Consider the following 24,084-nt stretch of genomic DNA (forward strand, 5'->3'; position numbering starts at 1 on the left):
AGTCTATTGTTTTAAATATATGTGTTTATTTATTGCGATAGTATATGTAAATAAAATTATAGGTGATATTTAACTTGAACATTTATATAACTGTAAAATTGGCAGCTGTAGAAGCAGCCAGTATTTTCATTTGTTCTCTCCATCACATTTTCTTTGGCAACGCGGTAAATGAACTATCAACTCATATCGAAAAGCAAGACAAACCTTGGAACTAATATCATGTGGGAGTGGAAGTTATCTGAAAAAAAAATATTGATCTTAACATTTTGTAAATGTGTAGCGCAAAGTATTTCAATGAATTTTCTTAATAAACTTGTTGCACAAATTATAAAAAATCAATGATCTGTGAATTTTCAATTCTGAAAGAGCAGTGTAAATATTTCTAACAATCTGTTGCTTTCAGTATAGTGATGCTTGACACGTCGATATTACAGAGGGTCGGAAGTCACTATGCCAAACTAGTCAAAATCATTGTTTGGGGGGCAGTTAACTCAAAAAGAATTATCTGCTGAACATTCTATGCTCCATGTTATCAGATTTTCTGACATTTTGCAATGAAACAAGTACCAAAAAAAGTTTTGAAAGTTGACTAATATACCATTAACTGTGATAACAAGAAAAAACATCTCAAAACAACTTTTTTTCAAATTATCATAAGAAAATATTTAAAAAAAAAATACCATGTTGTTTGAACGTCAAAGCTGCAAAACTAGAAAAAGGCTAACGTGGATCGATAAACTGCTATATTGCCAATGTACATTTGCCATTAAACATTTAATTACTCAACTTTAGAATTTATACCATATTTTCTCAATTAGCAATTTTTAGCAGGTAATAAATACCTCGATGATATCTGATACATCTGGCACATGAAATTGCAGAAGCCCAAGGATGACATCTTTTAAAACATTAGTTGCAGCTCGCGTAGATATGCACGTCCCAGAAAATGTCAGAACAACGCAATGATCAGACCTGTATTCCTGTGGGAATGGAGCGATAAAATGGATCTTGGACAAATTTTCAGTGACTAACTCATATCCCAATGAGAGAGGCATTGCGACCACCCGTAAAATGCAATAAAAAAATTTGTAATGTGTTCTTTGTTACATTGTTTAGTGCGATAATGCAATAAAACCCAGCAATGTAATAATCACCGTTACGGAAATCAATTAGGTATGGGTCATAACCTTTGAACGAGAAAAGTGAGAAGCGACAGAGCAAACTGTTAAATTTAATATCGTATTGAATATTGCTATAATGCACATCATGTGCCAGGAATTCAATATTCCATATCAACACAAAAAGTAGGGAATTCTAATTAAAATGATCAGCACAAAAAACTTTAAATCATATTTTAAATAGCTACTATGACAAATAATAGAGATTTGAGTTTGCATAATAATCGATCCCCTAAGCAACACAAATATTAGAGCAGGGATGGACAACAGGCCAAAAATTTTGTCCTCCTAGACAGGCTATGTAAATATGACATAAAAAGTTACATTTTATGAACAATATTTACAGTGTTTTAAAGCGAAAGTGAAAAATGATAAATGTCTTACCAAAACTAAATTTAATCGCAATCAAATTCCTTACGCTATTTTTTGCAGGCCACAGTTCGCCCAGGTCAGTATTAGAGTGTGTGATAGAACAGATGACTTGATGATTAGGCCTACTCAAAAAATCATTATAGAGTGAATTTTAGAAAAAATATCAATACTCACGACAAATGCAACATCACCGCCTTCTTGCTTCACCATGGGCCTGATTCTACTTTCAATTAAATCTTGAATAATAAGGCCTGAATCTTCTTCACATAAAGAAATTAATGAATCTGAAAACAAAAGTGAAACGAGGTAAGCTGATGAAACTATGCTTCTAATATCCAAATTACCATTGCGCAGTGGCCTAGTGGTTAAAGCGTTAGACTATGATTGTGTCGCTAGCAGGCTGAAACCTCAGGTTGAAATCCCATGCCCACCACCTCACCCAGAGTGTAATAAAGTTGAAAAGCATGTCAAACAGGAAAGATTCCACTCCTTTCAATATAAAGTTAACTCCTTAGATATCCGTCGGCTCCTTTTGTAAAGACTAGTTCGAAGCAAAAGGCAAATACGTTTTATAAAAATACATTTCATGAAATCTCCTTCAAGAATGACTGACATTGTAAAGTTAGTGGAACCCTGTAGTCATCCGATTTTAATAAATATCACATTACTAGTTGTCATACTATCAAAAGTGTCAAAGATTTCTGTTACAGATAATAGTTAATTACTTTGACATGGAACTAATGTGCTGTAAACAAGGCATGATACGGATCCCATATAGGCAGCAACAATTTTATGACTTGCAGTAAGTAGGAATAAGAAAGTGCTATCTACACAAAACTTACCACAACTCATATTTTCTTCTTCTAGTACAGGTATACCACTCGAAAAAAATTCTATCATAGTTGCTAAAATTTCTGGTTTTAAATTTCTCCAACTAACAGAACAAAACCTTTGACTTGTGTTGTCCTTGTGTTTATGACAGACTTTCTGGAATAAAGAATCTTGCGTAAGTGCTAATAATTAACATTTATGGTATAAAAGATAGAACAGTATATATTTATGTGGAGTACCTTTTCTTTGGTTCATTCAATATTTCCACATTGATTAACTACCTAGTGCATGATATGAAATTTGAGCGTACACTAGGAAATTTAACTTGCAAAAGCAATGTCCAAGTGAACACTTGGTTGTTACAAGCCAGTTTTATCCATGTGACAATTTTGCTGACATCGATAGTTCAAATCACTTTCACAGTCTCTATTCAAACTACTATCCATCTGTAGATATATTAGAAATTTCCGAAAAAGTTTTTGGCACTATGCGAATCAGAAGCATGTTCAAGTTTAATATAAAACTAAGAGATGGGTATTCCTGACAATTTTCGAATTGAAAAACAAATAGGTAAACAATCAATAAAAAATTTGTTCAGTTAATATTATGATGGAATATCCAGATCAATTAATCTTAATCGCAAGCCCAGTAATCGTCTAACCCCACTTCCAATTTTAACATTACATTGAGAGCGGTATCAAAAATATTTAGGCATAATACTCTAGAGATTAGGCATAAGGCATAGACTCAATTGTACTTGTTGAATCCATATCTTCTAACACATATGAATATTGGTGGCACTCCTTATTATATTAGTTACACAACTATGCTGGACTAGGGAAAAATATAGGATACTATAATTTCATATACACAGATGAGATAATCAATAAAGATTAAACAATAAGAAGCTTGACCTGGAATCAAGCAAATAGGATTTTCATAGCAGTAAATTCAACATATTTTAATAAGCATATTTCAAGTAATGAATGAAGCATTATCATTACCGGTAATGATTATCTTATTTTATTATCTTCCACTGGCTTCAATATTTAGATTATTTTGTGCATATAGCTGAAGAACTATTTTCTAAAACCATTGTTTTTTTTTCTCCAATTACCGGTACTGTATTCAACATTACATAAAAATGCATATAGACTTGTATAGTTTCTGATACTACAACAAATAATTGTTTGAAGCATACTTTTTTATAAATATTTCATTTTTTAAAGCCTAGGTCAATGTTATGAATCGAGAACCTAACATTATAGTAAATTTACTTTGACTGTCATGGTTACTAAATGGCTTTTGAATTTTTTTATACGCGAATTTTCTTCAAAGCAAGGTCTAGTGCACTCACTTAGAAATATGGGGTATTGAAATCTGAGTGAAGTTTCAGGTGCTGAGAACGTAACATTATTATAAATTTACTTCGGCTGTCATACTAAATAGCTTTCGAATTTTTTTAAAAGGAATTCTCTCAAAGCAAGGTCTAGTGCACTCACTCAGACATATGGGTTATTGATATATGAGTGAAGTTTCTGGCACCGAGATCCGAGAACTTGACATTATTATAAATTTACCTTGACTGTCATGGTTACTGAAAAGCTTTTGAATTTTTTTCATAAGGAATTCGAAATAGGGGGTATTGATCTCTGAGTGAAGTTTCGGGCGCCCACTGAAGAGCTACCGATCAATGCGATGGTTTGTGTCAATACGATCAGCAAAACAGCTATGAGATGTGAATTCCATACAGCTGAATTTCTAAGAAAAATTTTTTTTGGCTGATAGGTATACGAGAAATCACAGAAAACCACGTTTGGCAACTGAAATTTCTTAACTATGAGCTTCATATCAATACATTTAAGTGTATCTCATTCAGTTATAGCAGTGTAACAAGAAGCTACGAAAGCAATAAAATTCTATAACATTTACGGTATTCAAACATACATTGTCGAGAATAACTCGAACAATAAAACCCTTTTTTTAAAAGTCATCAATTGCAATGTTCTATAATCAATTCGATCTCCTCTGACAATTTTGATTATTACCGGTATAAGTAAATGTTAGATCACATTTTGATCTTTAAACCGTAAAAGTTTACAGAAAATAGTTTCAATGAGCAAAAATAATTGTATCTTCAGATAGGTGCCACTAGGGATTTAGTGAAGGCATAACTTAAGTCTGGATAAGAACGCCTCTAATGAATTATTAATGTGGAGAGCAAAGACACATCACAATAAAACCTGTCATACACCACTGCTACGACCTTCACAATAGTAGTTTTACCAGTGACACCATACGGTTTTGACCCCAAATTCAAAGAATTGATGATATGATGATAGTTTTCTAGGTACAACTAATCCATATATCCACAAATCCATATACATGATTAATTTTTATTCAAAAACTATAACCCAAACTTAAATTTTTATAACCGTAATCGTTTCAAATTTTTCCATTATGAAATAAATGGACGGCATATAAAAAAATTCACTAGTTAATTAAATAAAACAAACATGATTTCGAAAGCTAATTACATTAATGAAGCGTGTTTTCATTAGATTTTATGACTAGATTGACAATCTTCAATGAAGTGCTTAATTAATAAAGTCATTCCATATTTCTTCAGTAAAATCACAGAGAAATATCCTATCATTTATCATGAAAAATATTATGGAATAAAATTTGAGATTTATTCATTAAAAAGGTGTAATTCACCATCCAGAATACACTTATCTATTGATTTTCCTGAAGGAATATGAAATGACTTTATTAATTAATTAAGCACTTCATCGATGATTGTCAATCTAGCTAGACAATTATACAGGAAAGAGCGAAAAAAAAACTTCCAAATTTCAGTTCAATTCAAAATTTTGGAGTTTTTTTATTTGCCTGCCCTGCATAACAAAAAATGTTCAAAATGTCCCACCTTCAAAATTAACTAGCTAGCAATGAGCTACAAATAACAGATAGTTAGACGAAAGTATGTTTTATTCAACAAACACATCGGAAATACATGGAACGTAAATAATGAAATAAATTAAAAGTTTTGAAAATAAATAAAGTGGGCAAGAACAAATCTAACAAATATTTTTATTTTTAATTAGCTTCACACCTCCACCCCCCCCCCAAAAAAAAATTGTCTACGCACCCCACCGTTCGATAACCACTATCATAGACGAAATTTTCCTTAAATATTTGGTACATATGGAACACAATTGGAATTGAATGTGTATCAGTGGTTGTAGATTTAACCATTTTATCCAATAATGCTTTTGAATTGAAAATGAGATAGCATTGTCTTTGGGCGTTAATCGAATTATTTTGCTTAAGCCGATGATGCAATCACACCCAAATATATAAATGGTTAATTCAATTTCAATTTATATATTAGAGCAGGCCAAACATATCCTCATGATAAAATGAGATAACATACCTTGCTCTATAAATAGTTCACGCTCGATTTTAACAAAAAGTGATAAATATCTAGTACTGTAAGTGACGCGTTATTCATCAAACTTTCCAAAGATAAATAATTGATGCCAGAAGGTAAAGAAATTAGGAACATTCCATCTCAGACATGGAGGCAGGATATTTAATGGCTAATGGGTCAAATAAAGACTTTTATGCTTTAATATGGATTGCTTAATGGATATGGCTGAGTAGTATCATTTGCATAAATTCATTAAGAAAATTTTTAATTAATTTTAGATACAGAGAAATGCTATGTATCAGAATCCTCAACACTAAGTGTTGAAGGATACGAATTATTATGGGTGAAACATACAACAGAACCATACTTTTAAATTTTTTCATATTCAGTACTACATTGTTTCCCTAAAAATGTTTAACAGCTTTGCATAGGAACTCTGATCTAGGTTAAATTTTCATATATATTCAGATATGGAAAGGATATCTAAACAACAAAACATGTATTTTAAAAAAATGTTCCCAATTTAAAGAATATCGAGAGCTTTAACCCAAAATGACTAAACTCGAAAAAAGTTTGTGAAAACATGAGAAAAAGATATAATTTTGATTTCCAATCTCATAATACTTTGGTGAATATTGGATCAAACTCTGATTAGAAAACAGTTTTAAAAGCATTCATTTTTAGCAATTTTTCGAATATAATTTTTTTATAATGTCAAAATTCGCCCCTTTTCTTAGAACCTTTTTTTCCACGAAGAAAAATTTTGCTCCACCAGGTGAAAGTACAAGGGCATTGTAATGCTTGTGAAATAACTAGGAACATTTTTGTCTGGATTAGTGTACTGACTTACTTACAAGTTATCCCTGAATGATTTGAATAGAATAATATGCTTGCAAATGAATCCTTCTGAGAAACATGTTGCAGATCAGTCAATGAATAGAATTTTACTTCTAATATACAGTTTACTAACAATGGAATATAAAAATTATGAAGCTATTTTTATTTTCAAAGATCCATATTGAAGAAGTCAGACACAACCTGTCAATATATATTATTTTTATGCTCTCACAGACACCGGTAAAATTCCCATGAGACTGAGATCTGCACTAAGCATATAATTATTTGTCCTGATTGACCCATAGAATAATAAGTCTCTGTTGTCTCTTATTATAGATGCATGCATTATAAGGCACAAATATAAATGAAAAACGAACTTTAAACCAAGAAGAATATCTAGCCCATATTAAGAAAACAAGCAGACTTGAGTGATGTAACTGTTTTTGCACATTTTCACAAGTATTTTAGGTTGAGCCATCAACAAAACATATCCAACCAATACCAAGTTACAATTGCATTAAAAAAATACAAAAATAATATTCCACATATCAACTTTTGTCAAAAACAGAATATACAAGACTGACAATTGAAATTGAAGTTATGTGAATAAACCAAAGCATATTGTCATTGTCACATGCCCAAAATATATTCTACATCTCATAGAAAAAAGTTATGCATTCAAGTATTTGAATAATATCAAAATCATGTGACCAAAGTTTTAGGGGTCATTTTTTGCCTTCCTTAATTAACTTACTATAAAGCAATTAGTCACCATTTTTCTTACCTTGACTTGTATATGATCTGATGCTAAGGTCACTTGTTCCACTCCATTTAACTTCAATAATTGTCTGAAAAAAAATAAACGGAATTACAATATATAGGGATCATTGATTTTCAAAAAGTGTGGTTGTTTGGTGATAAGATTCTAAATCATGGACTCTAAAATCCCTGAATCTCGTTTTGAGGTTTTATTTCTATTCTACCATTAAAACTTGACAGCAGTGGAAATTTGCTCTTCAAAGATCAACACAGGAATTGAGATAATTATTAGTTACCATGATTAATATTTTCGAAAAATTTGAATTTTTATTTGGTGTTCCGCAAGCAAATTAAGATATCAAAAGTTTTTAGCAAACCAAAAAAAGTTGATGATCACTGATAGAGACGAACATATCGCACCATTTTATCAATGTCAATACATTTTATACGGCAAAGCATAAACCTGAAAAACGATTCAAATGTGTGTAGAGCAAGAATACAATACTTTGGTTTGAAAGTGCATTTTCCCAAAAATATTTTTTACATTGCAATAAGTAATACCAGCTTGCGTCATAAAAAAGGGAGAAACTAACACAAATCAATACATCTGTAAAAATAGCCGTTTCTCCTTCAATTTACTTCAGCCACCGATGGATTGACTCATATAACATTTAATTCAAGACTATTTCAGTCACACATATTTGACAGGAATGTATTTCCGACACTCAGTTCACAACACATGAAAAAAAGATAAAAATCTACAGTCAGCATATGTTGAATTGCAAGATGCTTCTTCATAAAAATGATACTGCAAGAGCTGAGGTGCCGGAAGGTCCCAACCCAAGAAATTAGCCACAGTGATATGCAGATGAATCTTTACACAAAATATTTTAAAAGGGTTGATCTAACAAGCGTACAATTCTCCCAAAATTAAATAATCAAAAGAAGATAAATTCAATTTTAAAAAGTAATTGGGCCATGAACTTTGTGAGCCACAATGATACATGCCCATCTCCAATCTACGAGACACAAAATTTATTAATATTTTATAAACTGCACAATACCCGACCACAATCTCCCCGACTCGCAAACTCGTATCACAAACTTTGTAACGCACTGGACGTCAGTTCACCGAATCGCAAGATTATCATTCATTATTAAAACTCAAGATAAACCAGAAACATGTGGTGACTGAAACTAAACTTCACTATTATAGTGGTTATGTATTCAAATGAAATAGCCATCATCAAATTATGTATACATGGAATAAGATAAACAAACACAAAAGTGGAATAAAACAATGTCTCCAGAAAAAAAGATGGGAAATAGTAGTACCGTATCTTAAAATCGTTGATTGGTGTAATGATAAAATCGATGATAATCAACGCTGATAATACGGTGAGTCAACCTGTATTTAGCATAAAACCCTTTCTCAAATACCACAAGTTTTGCAGTATAAATTCATCTTCAATAAAGTTGTATTAAATATGACCTTAATAACAACCCTAACTATCACCAGATTCGTATAGAGAAAGTGGTCACCACCAGGCCCATCCATAGTAAACCATACACAACATATAAATACTAATAATTTTGTCAATGTTCAAATGTTCATACAAATACATTTTGTCACAATACTATAACCATTCTATATAGATTCAATGTCCTGATTTTATGTGTGAATGTGTTGCTACTATAGCAGTGGCATTATCAACATCCTACATTGGGGGATTGTACTGATTGAGAGAAGATAGAGCAAATTTAGCAGCGGGTGCTTTGAATGGCCATTCAAACTTATTGCCATATTTGACATTATTATTAAACTGGGAGTCTATGTTATGACATCTGGGCTCAATAATATACCGTCATGTTGCGTCATGGTTATTCTACAAGATTTTTCAGACTTAATAAAATGCTCGCTTAAATTAGTAACACCTTGGTCACATAAAATTTCGAGTTTCATTTCTCAAGTGTGGAACAAGTTCTAAGGACATAATATAAAAAATTCCCTTTTTTACCTTACGAGTGGAGAGTTGCATTTGTGTAGTGAAGAGAAATTAAAGGTCACTTTATCTTTGATACAAGAAAGCACTGAGCAGCCAGGATAAAATAACATAACAGATGAATCGCTGGCAGGCACAGAATCAATTGACATGCTTTCAGCTGAAAATTAGAAGAGAAAAAAATTAATGCAACGAAAAATGAGGTTTTAAAGGAATTTAATATGTAAATAGCAATGAAATGACATTTGCTACATTTGATAAGACTTTGATAATTTTTAATTGGCTGTCCTACTTTCTATACCTTTATTTTAATTTAGGCCTAACTCTAAGCAAAATCTAAATATAGTAGCATGAATCAGTAAGCTGATCAATTAACTGAAGCATGGTGTATGTCTCGCAATTTAAATAATTGATTCAACACTCCGGTACTTTTGATAAATCAATAATAACTTTTATGGACTCGAGAAAATGAGTATGTCCAGATCATCTTAAGATTATATATTGGGTAGGTAGGCCTACCAGTTTAAAAGTGATAATAATCATAATTCTCCAGTGAAAAACATTCCAATCTAGCAAATACAGCATTACTGACACAACAGAAAATTCTTAGTATACCAAGTGATATATAATTCCACAAACATGGTTTATAAAACAGCTTTTTTACAATGCAACAACATTAAATAAACAACAAACAAAAAAACAAATGCATATATAGTAAGACATAACATGGTGATTAAAGTACCTTTATATATGTTAAGTTGAAATTCATAGGACTGAGTGTAAATCCATAAAAGACTAATATAATTTTCATTATGATATTCTTATAAAGGTTAGTGATAAATGCATAACACAACCTATCCTTTCAATAGCCTCAGTTAAATCACCATTTAAGTACATATGATATATCATATGCATGTACAAAAAGCTAAAATTGATTAAATTCTTAAATAAATCAGATGTAGCTAAATCCTATATTAAAATTTATTCTATTTTCTTAATAAACGTTGAATGTTGAAAATATTGCACTTCAAACTACATAATGGCAAAAATCTAGTTCAAATTCTGGATATACTTCTTATCTATATACTACTTACCAATTTCCCAGATGTAACAGTTGCAAAACACCAAGTTCACAATTCATGCAAGTACAATGATGGAACGTTTATACAAAACAACAAACTGTGCTGAAATTGACAATATATAGAATATATCAAAACATCAAATCTAAACAGAAACAACAATAACAATTTAAAAATTTTCAAAATTATGGTTGGCCATAGATCATGTCACAATAGATGGCTGGTTTATATTACATTCAGTCTTGTAATCATATTAGAACATAATCATAATCAATACAATATCAAATAATAGGTATCAGGTTCAATTTGAAAAATTTTGATTTGTCACAACTCACAAACAAAAACATATTAAGGATTATGATACAAATGCATATGTCTACCAGTAACCAGTAATTCATTCAATAAAGGTCAAGTTTCAATAAAGAATAAAATATAGCCCGATGCCCAAATCTGGCAAGCTTACTTCGGCCACATAATAATTTTCATAAGACGATTTTATATGGCTACTCTGAACAAGGCTCTATACATACTGCTATGAAGTAGGTACCTTATTCTAAAACAGGAGTGTGCAGTATTTTTTGTCGGCGGGCCATATAGACAACTTGAGATCTAGCCGGGCCATTCAAAAAATTCAATTTCTTTCGGGTACACAATGAATTAAAAAATTCTCACCACGAAAACGCTATAGCTTAGTCTTACAGTAATAAAGGCAAAAAGAAGGAAGACTTAAAATTATGAACTTTAACATAAACTGTCAGGTTAAAATTTGATGCTTAGTGGGAAAATATCTCGAGTGTTGACAAGGGTCGGACTTATTGTCTTGGCGGGGCAGGTTATGGCCCGCGGGCCGCCTGTTGCACACCCCTGTTCTAAAAGGACTAGAATTTTTCATATTCAGCACTGCCTATCCAATTTCCTAAACCCTGGGTAAGGTGGTGGGCATGGGATTTGAATCAGAGACTTTTACTTGAGATGTTACATGTTATCATAAATAAAGCTTAAGTCCAATGTTTTTAGCAATAAGACTGAAGGAATATCCACATATTCATTGATTTACAAAGTGATATTGATATTACAATAGCCGGTGCGGATCAGACAATAAATTTAGCATTCGATAAATTGTATCCTTTGATCCTTAATCAATTATTGATCACGAACATTTCATGCACACTGCACAAACGATAATAAAATGAATTCTCACCGTTTCGAACAATTACTAATCCCGGTCTAGCAACAACTACCCTGTCTCCCAGGCTATCTGTCGTACATGAACTACAATGTGATATAGGTGAAGAAGTTGAGATATCAGAGTTGTGTGAAGTTGATCTGCTAACATTGTTTTTATATGATGAACATTTATGCGATCTTGATCTCGTATTTTCCATTCTGCATGTCATGCCAGGGTGATTCATTGTATCATCAAGCAGGTGGTTATGGCTAAAAAATATAACCGATAAATTAGGAATACAAAAATTTGGGCGGATTTTTTGCAATGAGGTGTAGAAATGGTGACTCCACAGGCTGCGGCCCATGGGCCGAAGAGGAGTCACAACCCCTGTGTAGGCAATGAGAGCAAAAAGAAATTACCTGTACAACTATAAAATATACACTTGGGATACAAATATACTGTTTACATGAACTTCAATGTTCATTCAAAAATATATAAAACAGTGTACAATTGTGATTTTTCTACTTCAAAGTTTTCTTTTGGCATAATTGGGCTGGTTTCACTGATATCCACAAACTGACAAAGCCGAAATTGATAATTCTACGCAAAACTGACAAAAAGCTGCAATCAAATAATATGTAATTACATGTGTCAGTGTGTAAGAAACATGGTATCAGAATAGCCTACGTTATTTAAGAACTTATACCACGGAAGCACTAAATTGGCTAAACATTTGTAACAATCCTGCTAATGGGATCTTATTTTAAGAAGTATTACAGGTATGCCTATATTACAGTAATAAAATTTTCACCTCGCCTACACCTATTGTAAATACAAAATAAGTAGATGGTACAGTAGAAGTGTTCGATGCTTACTTTTCTTCTTCCATACTAAAAAGTGGAGAGCAAAATAATGATCCTACACCGCACATTCGCGGCGATACCATAATTCCAAAACCGGAATTCCGATATTCGTGCAGAATGCCGACTACAGGACAACCGCGCAGCATGAAAGCGAATGACGAATGTTTACCTTGAGTCGATATCGCAAACGCCGCGCTCATCGCCCTTTTTCCGTTATCGCGTTGTGGATAGGATAGTGACTTTTCTTTTTTTTCGGCCATAGCCAAATTCATAGATAATTAATTTATAATGCATTTACTATTTAATGATTATATGTAAGGAATTATAGTTTGTTTTAGTATTGTGCTGTATGGTTTTTATTTGTTCTATGACCGCAATTGCCTAATGGAAAAGCAGTCATTTAATATATGTGTAACGTACCTTGCGTACGCAAATGGCACGACTTTATGCTGATCTGTCTGTCTGTGTGAATGAGATTCAAAAGAGTTCCTGTTCACGAGAATTTTATATTATTTGTGGATTAAAATCATGATTTATCAGTATTTATTCCAAAAACTACTATTATTTTCTTCCACATACTTTTTTGTTAGGAGTTTAGTACAGGAACGGGGCTAAGGCATAGCAAAAGAAACGCTGTAAATGCCTAAATACTGAAATAACGCCAGACAAAAATGTAATGCAAGAACAAATGCCGTAACTGCTTAGCATTGAATAATGCTGAATAAAAATTGATGTTTGGCGGTATTTAGGCAGATACAGTGTTTTTTTTAATATACCTCATGAGTCATGAAGGATGGATTAGAATTTCTGATTATTCAATATTAATTCTGTAAATGCAACAAAACATTCTGGAATAGGAAACGATTTGAAGGTAAAAACCTAGATTGAAGATAATCTTTAGGAGGGCATGAAAGGTACTCCTTGCAAAATTATGGTGATACAGTAATAGGCATTTTTAAAAGTGGTCGATAAGCAGATGCTGGGATTGCATTGACTGGGTAAACTGTCCTTTTCGCTCTTCCCTATTTCAGTATTTGGTAAATTGGTAAATTATGTAGCTTTTTGCTAGAAACATCCCTCTATCAGCCTATAAGAGAGATAATGATTTATTTTTCGAATATTATCAAAAAATATTTAACAATTACAATAAATGGAAAAAACATTCGTAAAACATAATCGTGAGGGGGCGGGCAAAACCGCAAGGTCAACTATGTTGGCCGACCCCTAAAAAAGAAAAATTTCCTATTAGAACAAGTCATTCAGGAGTCATGAGAAAAAAAGGTCGCATATAGATTTTTACCTTAATTATTTACAGCAATTATTTGATGGATTACACATAACAGTTCCAAAGATATTGTAATATAAGAAGAGGGATTATTTAACAAGTTAGCTTACACAATACGATCTTTGAAATATCTATTTGACTATGAAACTGAAAGAAAAGTTAATCAGCAGATATTTTATTTCGGATATTTTATTTCTTGCTAAACAGAAATGTTGTAATACTGTTATAAACACAGTTTATCTTTTTAACTGTAAATTTTCCCAAGATATATGGAATGGCTCATCGAATGAATTTAGAAAAACTGAGATTATATCTCAATCAAGCTTGTAAACTTGATGGTTCATTGTCTGTAAAAAAGTTTAAAGATGGCCAATCAAATCCAACATTTCATTTAAAGATCGGGCAGAGGGATTTAGTTTTGAGAAAGAAACCTGATGGCAAACTTTTGCCTGGAGCCCACCAAGTTGGTAGAGAGTATAGAGTAATGAAAGCGCTCCATTCCACAGGCTTTCCTGTTCCTCAAGTTTTAGCTCACTGCACTGATTCTGACATTTTGGGAACTGATTTTTTGATTATGGATTTTGTGGAGGGTAGAATTCATTTTGATGGCCTTCCTGGCAAAGATAAAAATAGCACGAGAGAATGCTTATTTTCTGCTGTAGAAACACTTGCCCAACTGCATTCAGTTGATCCCGATGAAATTGGCCTTGGAGATTATGGGAAAAAAACATCATTTTGTGAAAGGCAAGTTAAAACGTTTTCTCGACAATATGAAGTAGCAAAACAAAGAGATATTCCAGAAATGAACCAGCTTGCTGGTTGGTTGAGAAATAACCTTCCTCCTGAACCTGATAGAGTATCAATTGTTCATGGTGATTACTCTTCACACAATATTATGTTTCATCCTTTGGAAAGTCGTGTTAGATGTATTTTGGACTGGGAGTTATCCACACTCGGACATCCTCTGACTGATCTAGCTTATTTTTGTATGATGATCTTTCATCTACCTCCACAATTCAAACATATTTATGGTAATTTAGATACTGCCTCTGTAATTGCTGAGAGGGAGATTGTTGATCATTACTGTAAGCTTCGAAAGATCACGTCACCACCACAAAATTGGAATTTTTTTGTAGCTTTATCTTGCTTCAGAATGGCTTCAATTGTTCAAGGTGTTTATACTCGATTCTTGCAAGGCAACTCAAGCCAAAAAACTGCAGAGCTGTACGGTTACACAATTCAACCTCTTGCTGCACATGGACTGCAAATAGCAAAACAAGGTTGGAAAGATGATTCCAACAAATCTGGAACTAATTCAATAGTGCTATCTCCTTCAACGAAAGGAAAATCAGTGCTGGATAAAGTTAATGATTTTATTCAAAATCAAATAATTCCCAATGAAAAAGTGTATTATGAATTTTTAGAAAAAGCTGACAACAAATGGTGTGTTGTTCCAATTGTGGAGGAACTAAAAGCAAAAGCGAAGGCGGACGGTTTATGGAACTTATTTTTACCAGGTATAAGTGGCTTGAGTAATGTTGACTATGCTCACATTGCTGAACAACTCGGAAAGTATGTCTTTGCATCGGAAGTTTTCAACTGCAGTGCTCCTGACACTGGAAATATGGAAGTGCTTCACCTTTATGGAGATGATTACCAGAAAAAGACTTTCCTGCAACCTTTGTTGGAAGGAGAGATCAGATCAGCATTTTGTATGACAGAGCCTGCTGTTGCTTCGAGCGACGCAACTAATATGGCCTTGTCAATCATTCCTGATGGTGATTTTTACATTGTTAACGGCAGAAAATGGTGGAGTAGCGGAGCTGGTGATCCTCGATGTAAAATTGGTATTGTGATGGGTCGTACTGAGCAATCGGAATTTGGAAAACATGCTCAACATAGCATGATTGTTGTACCATTTGATTTACCTGGTGTTAAGGTCCTAAGACCAATGTGTGTGTTTGGATTTGAAGATTATCCCCATGGACATATGGAAGTTGATTTTGATAACGTTAGAGTTCCCAAATGTAATTTGATTTTGGGTGAAGGTCGTGGATTTGAGATTGCTCAAGGTCGTCTGGGGCCTGGCCGAATTCATCATTGTATGAGATCAATTGGTGCGGCAGAACGTTGCTTAGAAATGTATGTTGCACGTGGATTACAACGAACTACATTTGGAAAGAAACTTATTGAACATCAAGTTAATCAACACCATCTTGCACAATGTCGAATCGGCATTGAACAAGCAAGATTACTGGTCTTGCACACTGCCTTAACGATTGATACTAACGGAGCAAAAGCTGCTAGAAAACAAATTGCTATGATCAAGGTTGCTGCGATAAAAGTCTTCAAAGATGTAGTTGACAAAACAATTCAAATTCATGGTGCGGCTGGCGTATCACAGGACTTCCCTTTAGCTGCGATGTATACTTGGGCTCGTTCATTGCAATTTGCAGATGGTCCTGATGAAGTTCATCTTGATACTCTTGCAAAATTAGAAATCAGAGACCAAATGAAAAAAGCTAAACTTTAAATTTGATCAAATCTAATATGTTTTAATGGATAACTTGTCATTGCTTAAAAATCGAAATCAATTAAGAAATTTTATGTTATATAATATATGAAATTAAAATTTGTAACCTAAAATTTATTTTTGTTATATCGTGTTAATGTTAAATGGTTTTCCTATATGCAGTACATAGATATCAAATGCAATCCCGTCATGAATACTTACATCTGTAGATATAGAATTTTGTGCTTGTGTTTATATATTGCTAAGTCTATCTTTTTTAATTTTCCAAATCCAGGATGTTTGGCGTTTGTCTGACTCCCACCTCACTATTAGCAAAGTACCATAATTTATTATCAGAAGACATGGTGACTTTTGTGACACTGTAATTTTGAGCCACAACTGTAGTTATAGCAGGGGCTGCTAATGCTTTCAATCGATATTTATGTATTATCATAATTATGTGCAATTATTTTCAAAATTTGATTGTGTTTTTCAGATGTTTGTGCGAGCTTGGCTCATTGGTTAGCATAGGTGATTCTTGTATATACCTTATAATTCGCTACCATGGAAGCTGAACACAGGAAGTTACTGCAACGTCACCGTATGACCTTGGCAAAGGATTTATGTATCGATGAGATTTGTCAAATTCTTTTTGCGGAAGATATTTTGTCAGATCATATGGTTGAAGTTATTTCGTCGAAAAAGTCAACCTTTGAAAAGAATGTGAATAGAATTTTTATGATATTTTTTCATTTTAAGATTGAACCTTATTTAAGATTGTTTATTTGTCAATATTTCACATGAAATAAAGCCTTTTTTTGGCATGATTAAGCTGGCTTGTACCATGATTTATTTCTTATCATAGACACCTGCTAGGGAATTATAATGACACAATTATTGCAAAAATCTTCAATAACAATATATATAGGCTACCTACTTATAGTAATTAAAAAATTTTCAATTGAATTTTCTGATATCTCACTCTAATATCAAATTTTTTTCCAAACTGCGAAATAAATTGTGAATTCATTTCTTCAGGTTCCCGAATAAATTGGTCTTGATATAAAGAATGGATTTTTTATTCTATTTCTCTATTCATATATGCTATTGAATTATCTTACTCTCCGGTATTTCTGGTGTACCATCCAAAATTGTAATATTCAACAATTCTTAGAAAGTAAATAATAGCTTTATTATCATTTATCTAAAAAGTTTATTAATATTAAAATTTATTTTTAAAAGGTTGCATTCCTCACCAAGTTACCAACACGAGGACCACTTGCATTCAGTTTCTTCATTCAAGCATTGCATGAAACGGGCCAAGGACATCTTGCTCAAATTCTATGTCCATCGCTTCAATCCACCAGATTAAATAATAACATAGGAAACATGAATGAATTTCCATCTGCTACTGATATGCAACCATCATCCTTTTCATTTGCTGAATCCACCCCTACCAAGGGTTCTCCACATCAGATTTTTGACTCAAGTTTTGAGATTAGTTCAATTAGCAATACTACTCCAAAATCGTGCAAGATTGTACCATCTCCCCGTCCTGTTTTGACGGAGTGTTCACCAAATACTGTTGGACAATCAAGATCTCCAGGCATTCCTGTTACCCAGAATCAACTGACACCTGTAGAACACATGGACATCAGTGTTATTTCAAATGATACATCACCGTCGTTTAGCGCAAAACGGAAATTTGTTCCACACAATCATTCCAATTTGGATTCTCTTCGTTCAAATTCATCTATTGAGAATCTTCGTTCAACTGCTGGGCTTACACGAAACAATCATAACCTTTCTCCTGCCAATAACAATCATATTTCTTGTACAATTTCCCAACCCAATCATACCTTACAACATCAAATCATACCGCTGCAACCAGTCGTAAGTGATGCTCCAGCGTGGGATAATGTCAAAGTGCGTCCTACATCACTCGAGGTGAATTGAATTTTTTTTAAATACTTATGCACTGAGAGCACCACATTGTCTGGAGTACTTCTACAAATCTTAGGGAAATGATTGTGTTTAAAAGGAACGCTGGACTCTATAGTACAGGGGTGGGCAAGGTTTTTGGACCACGGGCCAAAAATTTTGCCCACCTAGACTGGCGGGCCATGTAAGTGTGGCAGTAAATGTTACATTTTATGAACAATATTTACAGTGTAACAAAAGCAAATATGGAAAACAATAAGCCTCGTGCTAAAAATAAATTTAATCCCAATCTTAATAAATTTCTCAAGCTATTTTTTTGCTAAAACATCAAAATTGATTGTGGCAGTATCAGGCGGGCCAGATTGAATTATCTAGCGGGCCGTAGTTTGCCCATGTCAGCTATAGTAGGTGCACAGCCTGTTTCTCTTTTTCTCCAAAGGCATTCATGCATGTGGGATACGCATAGCAGCTAGCTATTCCAGTACCAGGAAGTAAATATGAAATTCTTATTTCGCTAAAATTTGAATTTGTGGGGCAAGAAAGTATCGCTATTTAATAGGTTCATATAAGACCGTTTTTAATTTTCTTCCAAGTGTTGACTTTTTGAAAAAAAACTGATGTTGTCATATATGCAATACTTACACTTGGCTGTAATGGCTGAATTCTCCTATTTTACATACAATAGTTTGTACTCACTTACACTACTGGGATCACAGAAATATTGTTGCTGATTTCATTATATCATGCCTTATTTTTTTGTTTGTATAGTTTCTTCGAAGTCGGATGAATGACAGCTATCCACTGTTCAAATTATGCAAAGGTATCACCTTACTCATTAGTGTTACTGAGTTTGAACCTGTAGCTTGCCTGGACGATCGACTTGTGAGTATTCAACTACATCAAAAATGGCAGTAAATTTATTGTAGGCTTGCAGTTTTGTGTTTAACATAATTGTAAGGCAGTAGTAACTCATAATAAGGTAATATGTAGTCTGTGAATATCAGATTATAAACATTTGCTCTTTTATCTTAGCTTTTTTCTGGAATCAATAAAAATATTTTATCCTGAAAATCGTATTTCACGATTTACAAGTGAAATTGAATGTTTTTAGGGTGGCGAGAGAGACTGTGCTAGATTAGAACTTATGTTCCAGCAACTTTCATATGAAAATTACCAATTAAAAAATGGGACAGCTGCTGAAATTTGGAACACCTTGAAGGTAATGGAACCCTATTCCGATTTATAATGAACTGATTTGATATGAATTTTTTACAAATGTCAAATGAAGAAGAAAGATCTATCACTGTTTTAAAGCATGGTTTGCTGAATCTAATAAATCACTGATTACCTTGTTTAGATCGGAAGTTCAGATCATGGCATGGTTATTTGCCAAAGATTGCATTGTCCTTATTCAAGCACAATGGTTTATGTAACTGTCATTAACCTTAGCCATTATACCAAACCTGGACTAATAACTGTTGAGTTTGCTCTCCCTCTGGATAAATATAAAAAAATTCTATTCTAATATGAATCTATTTGTTTAATATTTTATCATCGATAGTGTCTGTTGTACCATACCAAATAAACTCAATGTGATTTAGAATTTTTCATCCTGGGCCAAACTAGCAGAATTCGAAAGCTGTTTTATTGTTCTAATGAGTCATGGTCAAGATGGTATTATATTTGGAAGAGATGGAAAGGCAGTCAGTCTTCCTGATGTTTATGATCTGTTTTCAAATGAGAAATGTCCTCATCTGCAAAATAAACCCAAGGTATGCTTCTAACTGATTATCAAGTTATGTCAATTCGATATTTTATAAAAGCAATAAAAAAGACTCCAGCTGTAATAATTATAATATTATACAGTACTCCCGTATGTGAACTAAGATGACGGACATTGGAACGTACTATGCATACCAGGTTAGGGTTAGGCCATAATTTCAGGTACAGAAGTTACTTTGTTGGTCCCTGAACTCTTAATAGAACTCGAATAAGGAAAATTGGAATAAAATTATAGCCTAACCCTAACCTCGTACACATACTACGTTCCGGAGTCCGCCATTTTGGTTCACATACTTCGGGAGTACCTATTACACTTCTCAGTATAACAACTTTTAAAATCAAGTTTTTCATTTCATTCAATTGAAAAAAGTCTTTTGACTTTATAGGCCTGCAGATAAGTGAATGAGTTTTTATTTCTCACATATTTCTTAATTAATTACTCCAGGTGTTTCTGGTACAAGCATGTCGTGGTGACCAACCTGACAAGGGAACTGATCAACTAGATGGGCCTGCGAATAAAAAAGTATGAATATGTTATCATGTTTTCAAACAAGACTGTATGTATGTTGTGAGTTGTGACCAAGGCTTGCAAAACTGCCGCACCGAATTGGAACATACGCTGTGTTTGTGTTTAAGTACTGTGAAACTATTGATCGGAATGGCATTTGAAAATTAGCAAATTTTTTTAAGTCAGTTGCTGCTCGGTGTGCTTTGTTATTTCCACTTTGAACAAATTGTACTACTCTTAGCAATATTTAATCTATAAAGAGGCAAAATACATGTTTGTTTTTATCAATTATGAAGAAAACACTAGGTTTTGTCTCTACATTCTAGTGCCACGTTTCTCTTCCGAGAAGAAATTTTGTCGTTTTTGTAGATGAAGTTTGCTTTGTATTTGCTGTGGTATTATTAATATTCTTAGGTATTTATTATTACTATAATAGGCTACCTATTTATACACACGTTATTATAAACTACTTAAACTGTACAATAACGGGGATTTTGACTTGATAACACTAGCTAGGAGAATTCATTAAAGTTTGAACAAATGAATTTTTTTTTTCCGCATAGTCAGGAAGGAATAAAGAGTTCCAAAATAGTCTGATGAAAGAATTCAGCGAAAAAAGTTGGGCTAGCCATTATGAACTTTGCCTGGAGGGCCTGCGTATTTCCATAATGGTGTCTATCTTAGAATGTTTTCTACATAAACCATGATAAATTTGATTACAGGGTCAAAGTCATGGAAAATCAGCAAAGAGAAAACTCCTGGATACCAATAATAACAATATAAAGAGCAAACTGCCTACAATGTCAGATTGTCTTGTTGCTTATGCCACTGTACCGGGATATGCTGCAATGAGAAATACAGAGCAAGGAAGCTGGTTTATACAAGCTTTCATTCAGGTTAGGGATCTTTTTTCTTGTAAGAGTATTTCCTCAAAGCAAGGTCAAAGGTTGCAGAAACTGATCTCTGAGCAAAGTAACGGGTCGCGCAGAAATGCTTGGAACCACTGTGCAACTAATGGGGCAGATACTGATAGCAAGCGATGGCAGATACTGATGGACATCGATATGCATTCTGACATAATTTTGTTTGATGTAGTGTGATCCCAAAGTTAAAAATCATGTAATTACCTGAATTTAAATAGGCAATCAATCGTTCAAATCAATGCAAGATCTGTGTCAAGAACAGTGGTTCTCAAACTTTTTAAGCCTCCCTTTTCAGAATTTGTGAGGTTTCGCACCCCATCTCCAAATATCTATAACCTAGCTAAATATAATTTACTAATATCCGATAGTAAGTCGAAATCATGTTCTATCAAAAATCACGTTAAAAACACATCTATGGAACGTAAATATCTAAAATATAGATATGTAAATATCCTAAATAAGGTGGCCAGGTGGGCAAGATCAAATATAACCAATATATTTATTTTCCATTTGTTTCATGCTCCGTCAAAACATTGTCTATACCTCCCTTGTGGGGTGTGTCCCGTCGTTTGAGTTTTTTGTAAGAGGATTTCATTATCTTCTCTAAATCCTTCAATCAACCAACTTGGATCGTTACTGTGGTAGTGTAGTGGTGAATGGTGATTGTTGCTATTACTAACTTCAACCAATTGTTTCACTTACTGGTAAAAAGTAACAATTTCATATGATGTAATAAGAAATCTGATTGTAAGATAGAGAAAGAGTACTATTTCTAGTTAAACTAAAATGCAAATTTTGATTCAGATTGTTGCTCATCATGCAAAAGACAAAAGTTTGCTGGAAATCATGACAATGACCAACAATCACGTTATGAGTCGTGAAGGATGGAGCCCAGATTCTGATTTCCACAGGTGTAAAGAAATGTCTGAATTCACATCTTGCCTTTGTAAGCCGCTATACTTTTTTCCCGGAATTTATTTGAAGCAGATGTCATAAAAATTTTCACTGAAATTAAATAGGGACACTGTGATTTTTACTTGGTCTTACAGCTTACTGCTATTCAAAATGTTTTGATACGATTTTGGTGTTAATACATTGGTTTTTACATATAACGGAAACTCAGAATTGATTGTGTGGCCCACGGAGATTTTCATGTAGCATATATGTTAGCTTATTTAGCATTGTGCGAAATGTAACTCAATTTCACGTACAAACATTTTCAAAACTTCATAATAAATTTTCAGTGAGATTTCCTGCTTTCAAATTGTTTGCAATTTTTTAATATATGCTGTCCTCTTGTTGTATTGTTGTCTTGTTTGTTATTTTGTATTAGTTTTTTGCTCTGTTTGAAACAATCATTTTAGTCACTTTGAATTAGCATCCATTGCTATATTAATCTATCTATTCTAGTCAATCTATTCCACAACCAGAACTGCCTTCTCAAAAAATTGTGCTTTATGTTATTTTTTGTTATGTGTGATCTACTTTATGTGCAAGTGTTCCTTTTTTATATTCACCTTTGCCCTTAAACTGATGGATTTTTTTGATTTATTAATTAAATTGGTGTATCTAGTACGTCAAGAAATGGTTGGTAATTTGGTAACATTTTTGTAGAAAATAGCATGTGATACATGTATCATTACCCTCACCCCAAGCAAAAATACTTGCAATCTCTATTTTATCAACTTTCTGTGTTGAAATGAGAACAATGGGATGGCTTTGTAACACAGATATACCTATTTTTCACTGATTGATTTGTTATAAAAATTCGTTAATTTTTAAAGATGAAATAGTCATACCTATTGATCAAAAGCTGCTGGAGGACAAATATGAAAATGCCAAACCATTTTGTCTTTGGTTAGAACATAACAAAGAATCTAGTTCAATATAACTTCATACAAAAGTTTGGTTGTCGTTGATTTTGGGTAAATATGATGCTTGCTCATTCCTTTTATTTTCCCCTTGATGTTTTGTTGTAATAAAAAATTTTCAATAATATTGTGCATCATGTCAATGGGAGTGATGAAGAGATGAAATAAATGTAACAAAACAATAGTTTGAAGACCAGGTATGTTGAGAAGAACGCAGTGTTTGGTTATTTCAATTTCAAAGTTTTTAAATCACATTTACGGAAAGTCCAGTGTTCTTGATACACTTGGGATGCTTATTAGACGCAAGTGGACATACTGATTGTTATGTTGTTCTTTTGGACCTATTGCTTTGATATTTTCAATGCATCCGCTGTGGCCGATCTCGTGTGCAAAAGTTGTACCCGAGATTTAGGTCTGGAATTTTGAAGAGGGTCACTACCCGTATCAAATAACCTTGGTTACCATCAGTGGCGTAGCATCCACCCCCGCGGGAGGGCCCACAGCGCAAAGGGGCCCAAGCGGTTAGAATTCAGAAATTTGAGCTGCAAAACCTAAAGTTGCATTACAAAACCAGTAATGCACACATTATACTTATAACGTTGATAATAGTTCTGCTCAAATCGTTTTGTTACGTAACAATGCCAGAGAATCGTCGATTTTCGGCGTCTTGTTGTTTGATCGCACCGGCAAAATTACGAAGGCTCTCAGAATGATGTCGAAAGCAAATTAAAGTAACCAA

The 24,084-nt window shown here is 33.3% G+C and overlaps 2 protein-coding genes and 1 pseudogene across 3 annotated transcripts; 2 read left to right on the forward strand and 1 right to left on the reverse strand.

Annotated features, from left to right (window-relative positions):
• Positions 1-24: 24 nt before the first annotated feature.
• Positions 25-12,730, reverse strand: LOC120347553 (NFU1 iron-sulfur cluster scaffold homolog, mitochondrial-like). 2 transcript variants are annotated; one of them, XM_039417575.2, is made up of 8 exons: positions 12,472-12,730; positions 11,694-11,929; positions 9,429-9,573; positions 7,436-7,499; positions 2,393-2,537; positions 1,725-1,834; positions 843-980; positions 25-238 (listed from the first exon to the last, which is right to left on the reverse strand). In XM_039417575.2, the coding sequence occupies exons 2-8, from the start codon at positions 11,902-11,904 to the stop codon at positions 218-220; spliced, it is 834 nt and encodes a 277-aa protein (XP_039273509.2). In that variant the 5' UTR covers positions 11,905-11,929; positions 12,472-12,730; the 3' UTR covers positions 25-217. The 2 variants fall into 2 exon arrangements, with proteins under 2 accessions (XP_039273509.2, XP_039273508.2); XM_039417574.2 differs by having other exon boundaries at positions 12,536-12,722.
• Positions 12,731-14,019: 1,289 nt separating this feature from the next.
• On the forward strand, positions 14,020-16,817 carry LOC120347095 (acyl-CoA dehydrogenase family member 11 pseudogene; annotated as a pseudogene).
• A 40-nt stretch (positions 16,818-16,857) lies between these two features.
• LOC120347096 (caspase-2-like) lies at positions 16,858-23,470 on the forward strand. Its single transcript, XM_039416937.2, has 8 exons — positions 16,858-17,043; positions 17,563-18,267; positions 19,030-19,143; positions 19,373-19,480; positions 19,863-20,033; positions 20,489-20,566; positions 21,274-21,447; positions 22,279-23,470. The coding sequence occupies exons 1-8, from the start codon at positions 16,885-16,887 to the stop codon at positions 22,468-22,470; spliced, it is 1,701 nt and encodes a 566-aa protein (XP_039272871.2). The 5' UTR covers positions 16,858-16,884; the 3' UTR covers positions 22,471-23,470.
• The last annotated feature ends 614 nt before the right edge of the window (positions 23,471-24,084 follow it).

The sequence above is a fragment of the Styela clava genome, chromosome 11, assembly GCF_964204865.1.
Source record: "Styela clava chromosome 11, kaStyClav1.hap1.2, whole genome shotgun sequence".
NCBI lineage: Eukaryota > Metazoa > Chordata > Ascidiacea > Stolidobranchia > Styelidae > Styela > Styela clava.

Excerpts from the sequence above, each read along its gene's own strand:
- LOC120347553 (XM_039417574.2), bottom strand. The coding sequence starts at position 12,669 with ATGCTGCGCGGTTGTCCTGTAGTCGGCATTCTGCACGAATATCGGAAT. Across the intron at positions 2,538-7,435 it reads CAGATCATATACAAGTCAAG|AAAGTCTGTCATAAACACAA; the intron begins GTAAGAAAAATG and ends TCTTTATTCCAG. Across the intron at positions 239-842 it reads ATGTATCAGATATCATCGAG|ATAACTTCCACTCCCACATG; the intron begins GTATTTATTACC and ends TTTTTTTTTCAG.
- LOC120347096 (XM_039416937.2), top strand. The coding sequence starts at position 16,885 with ATGGAAGCTGAACACAGGAAGTTACTGCAACGTCACCGTATGACCTTG. Across the intron at positions 19,481-19,862 it reads AAATTTGGAACACCTTGAAG|AATTTTTCATCCTGGGCCAA; the intron begins GTAATGGAACCC and ends AATGTGATTTAG. Across the intron at positions 20,567-21,273 it reads ATGGGCCTGCGAATAAAAAA|GGTCAAAGTCATGGAAAATC; the intron begins GTATGAATATGT and ends ATTTGATTACAG.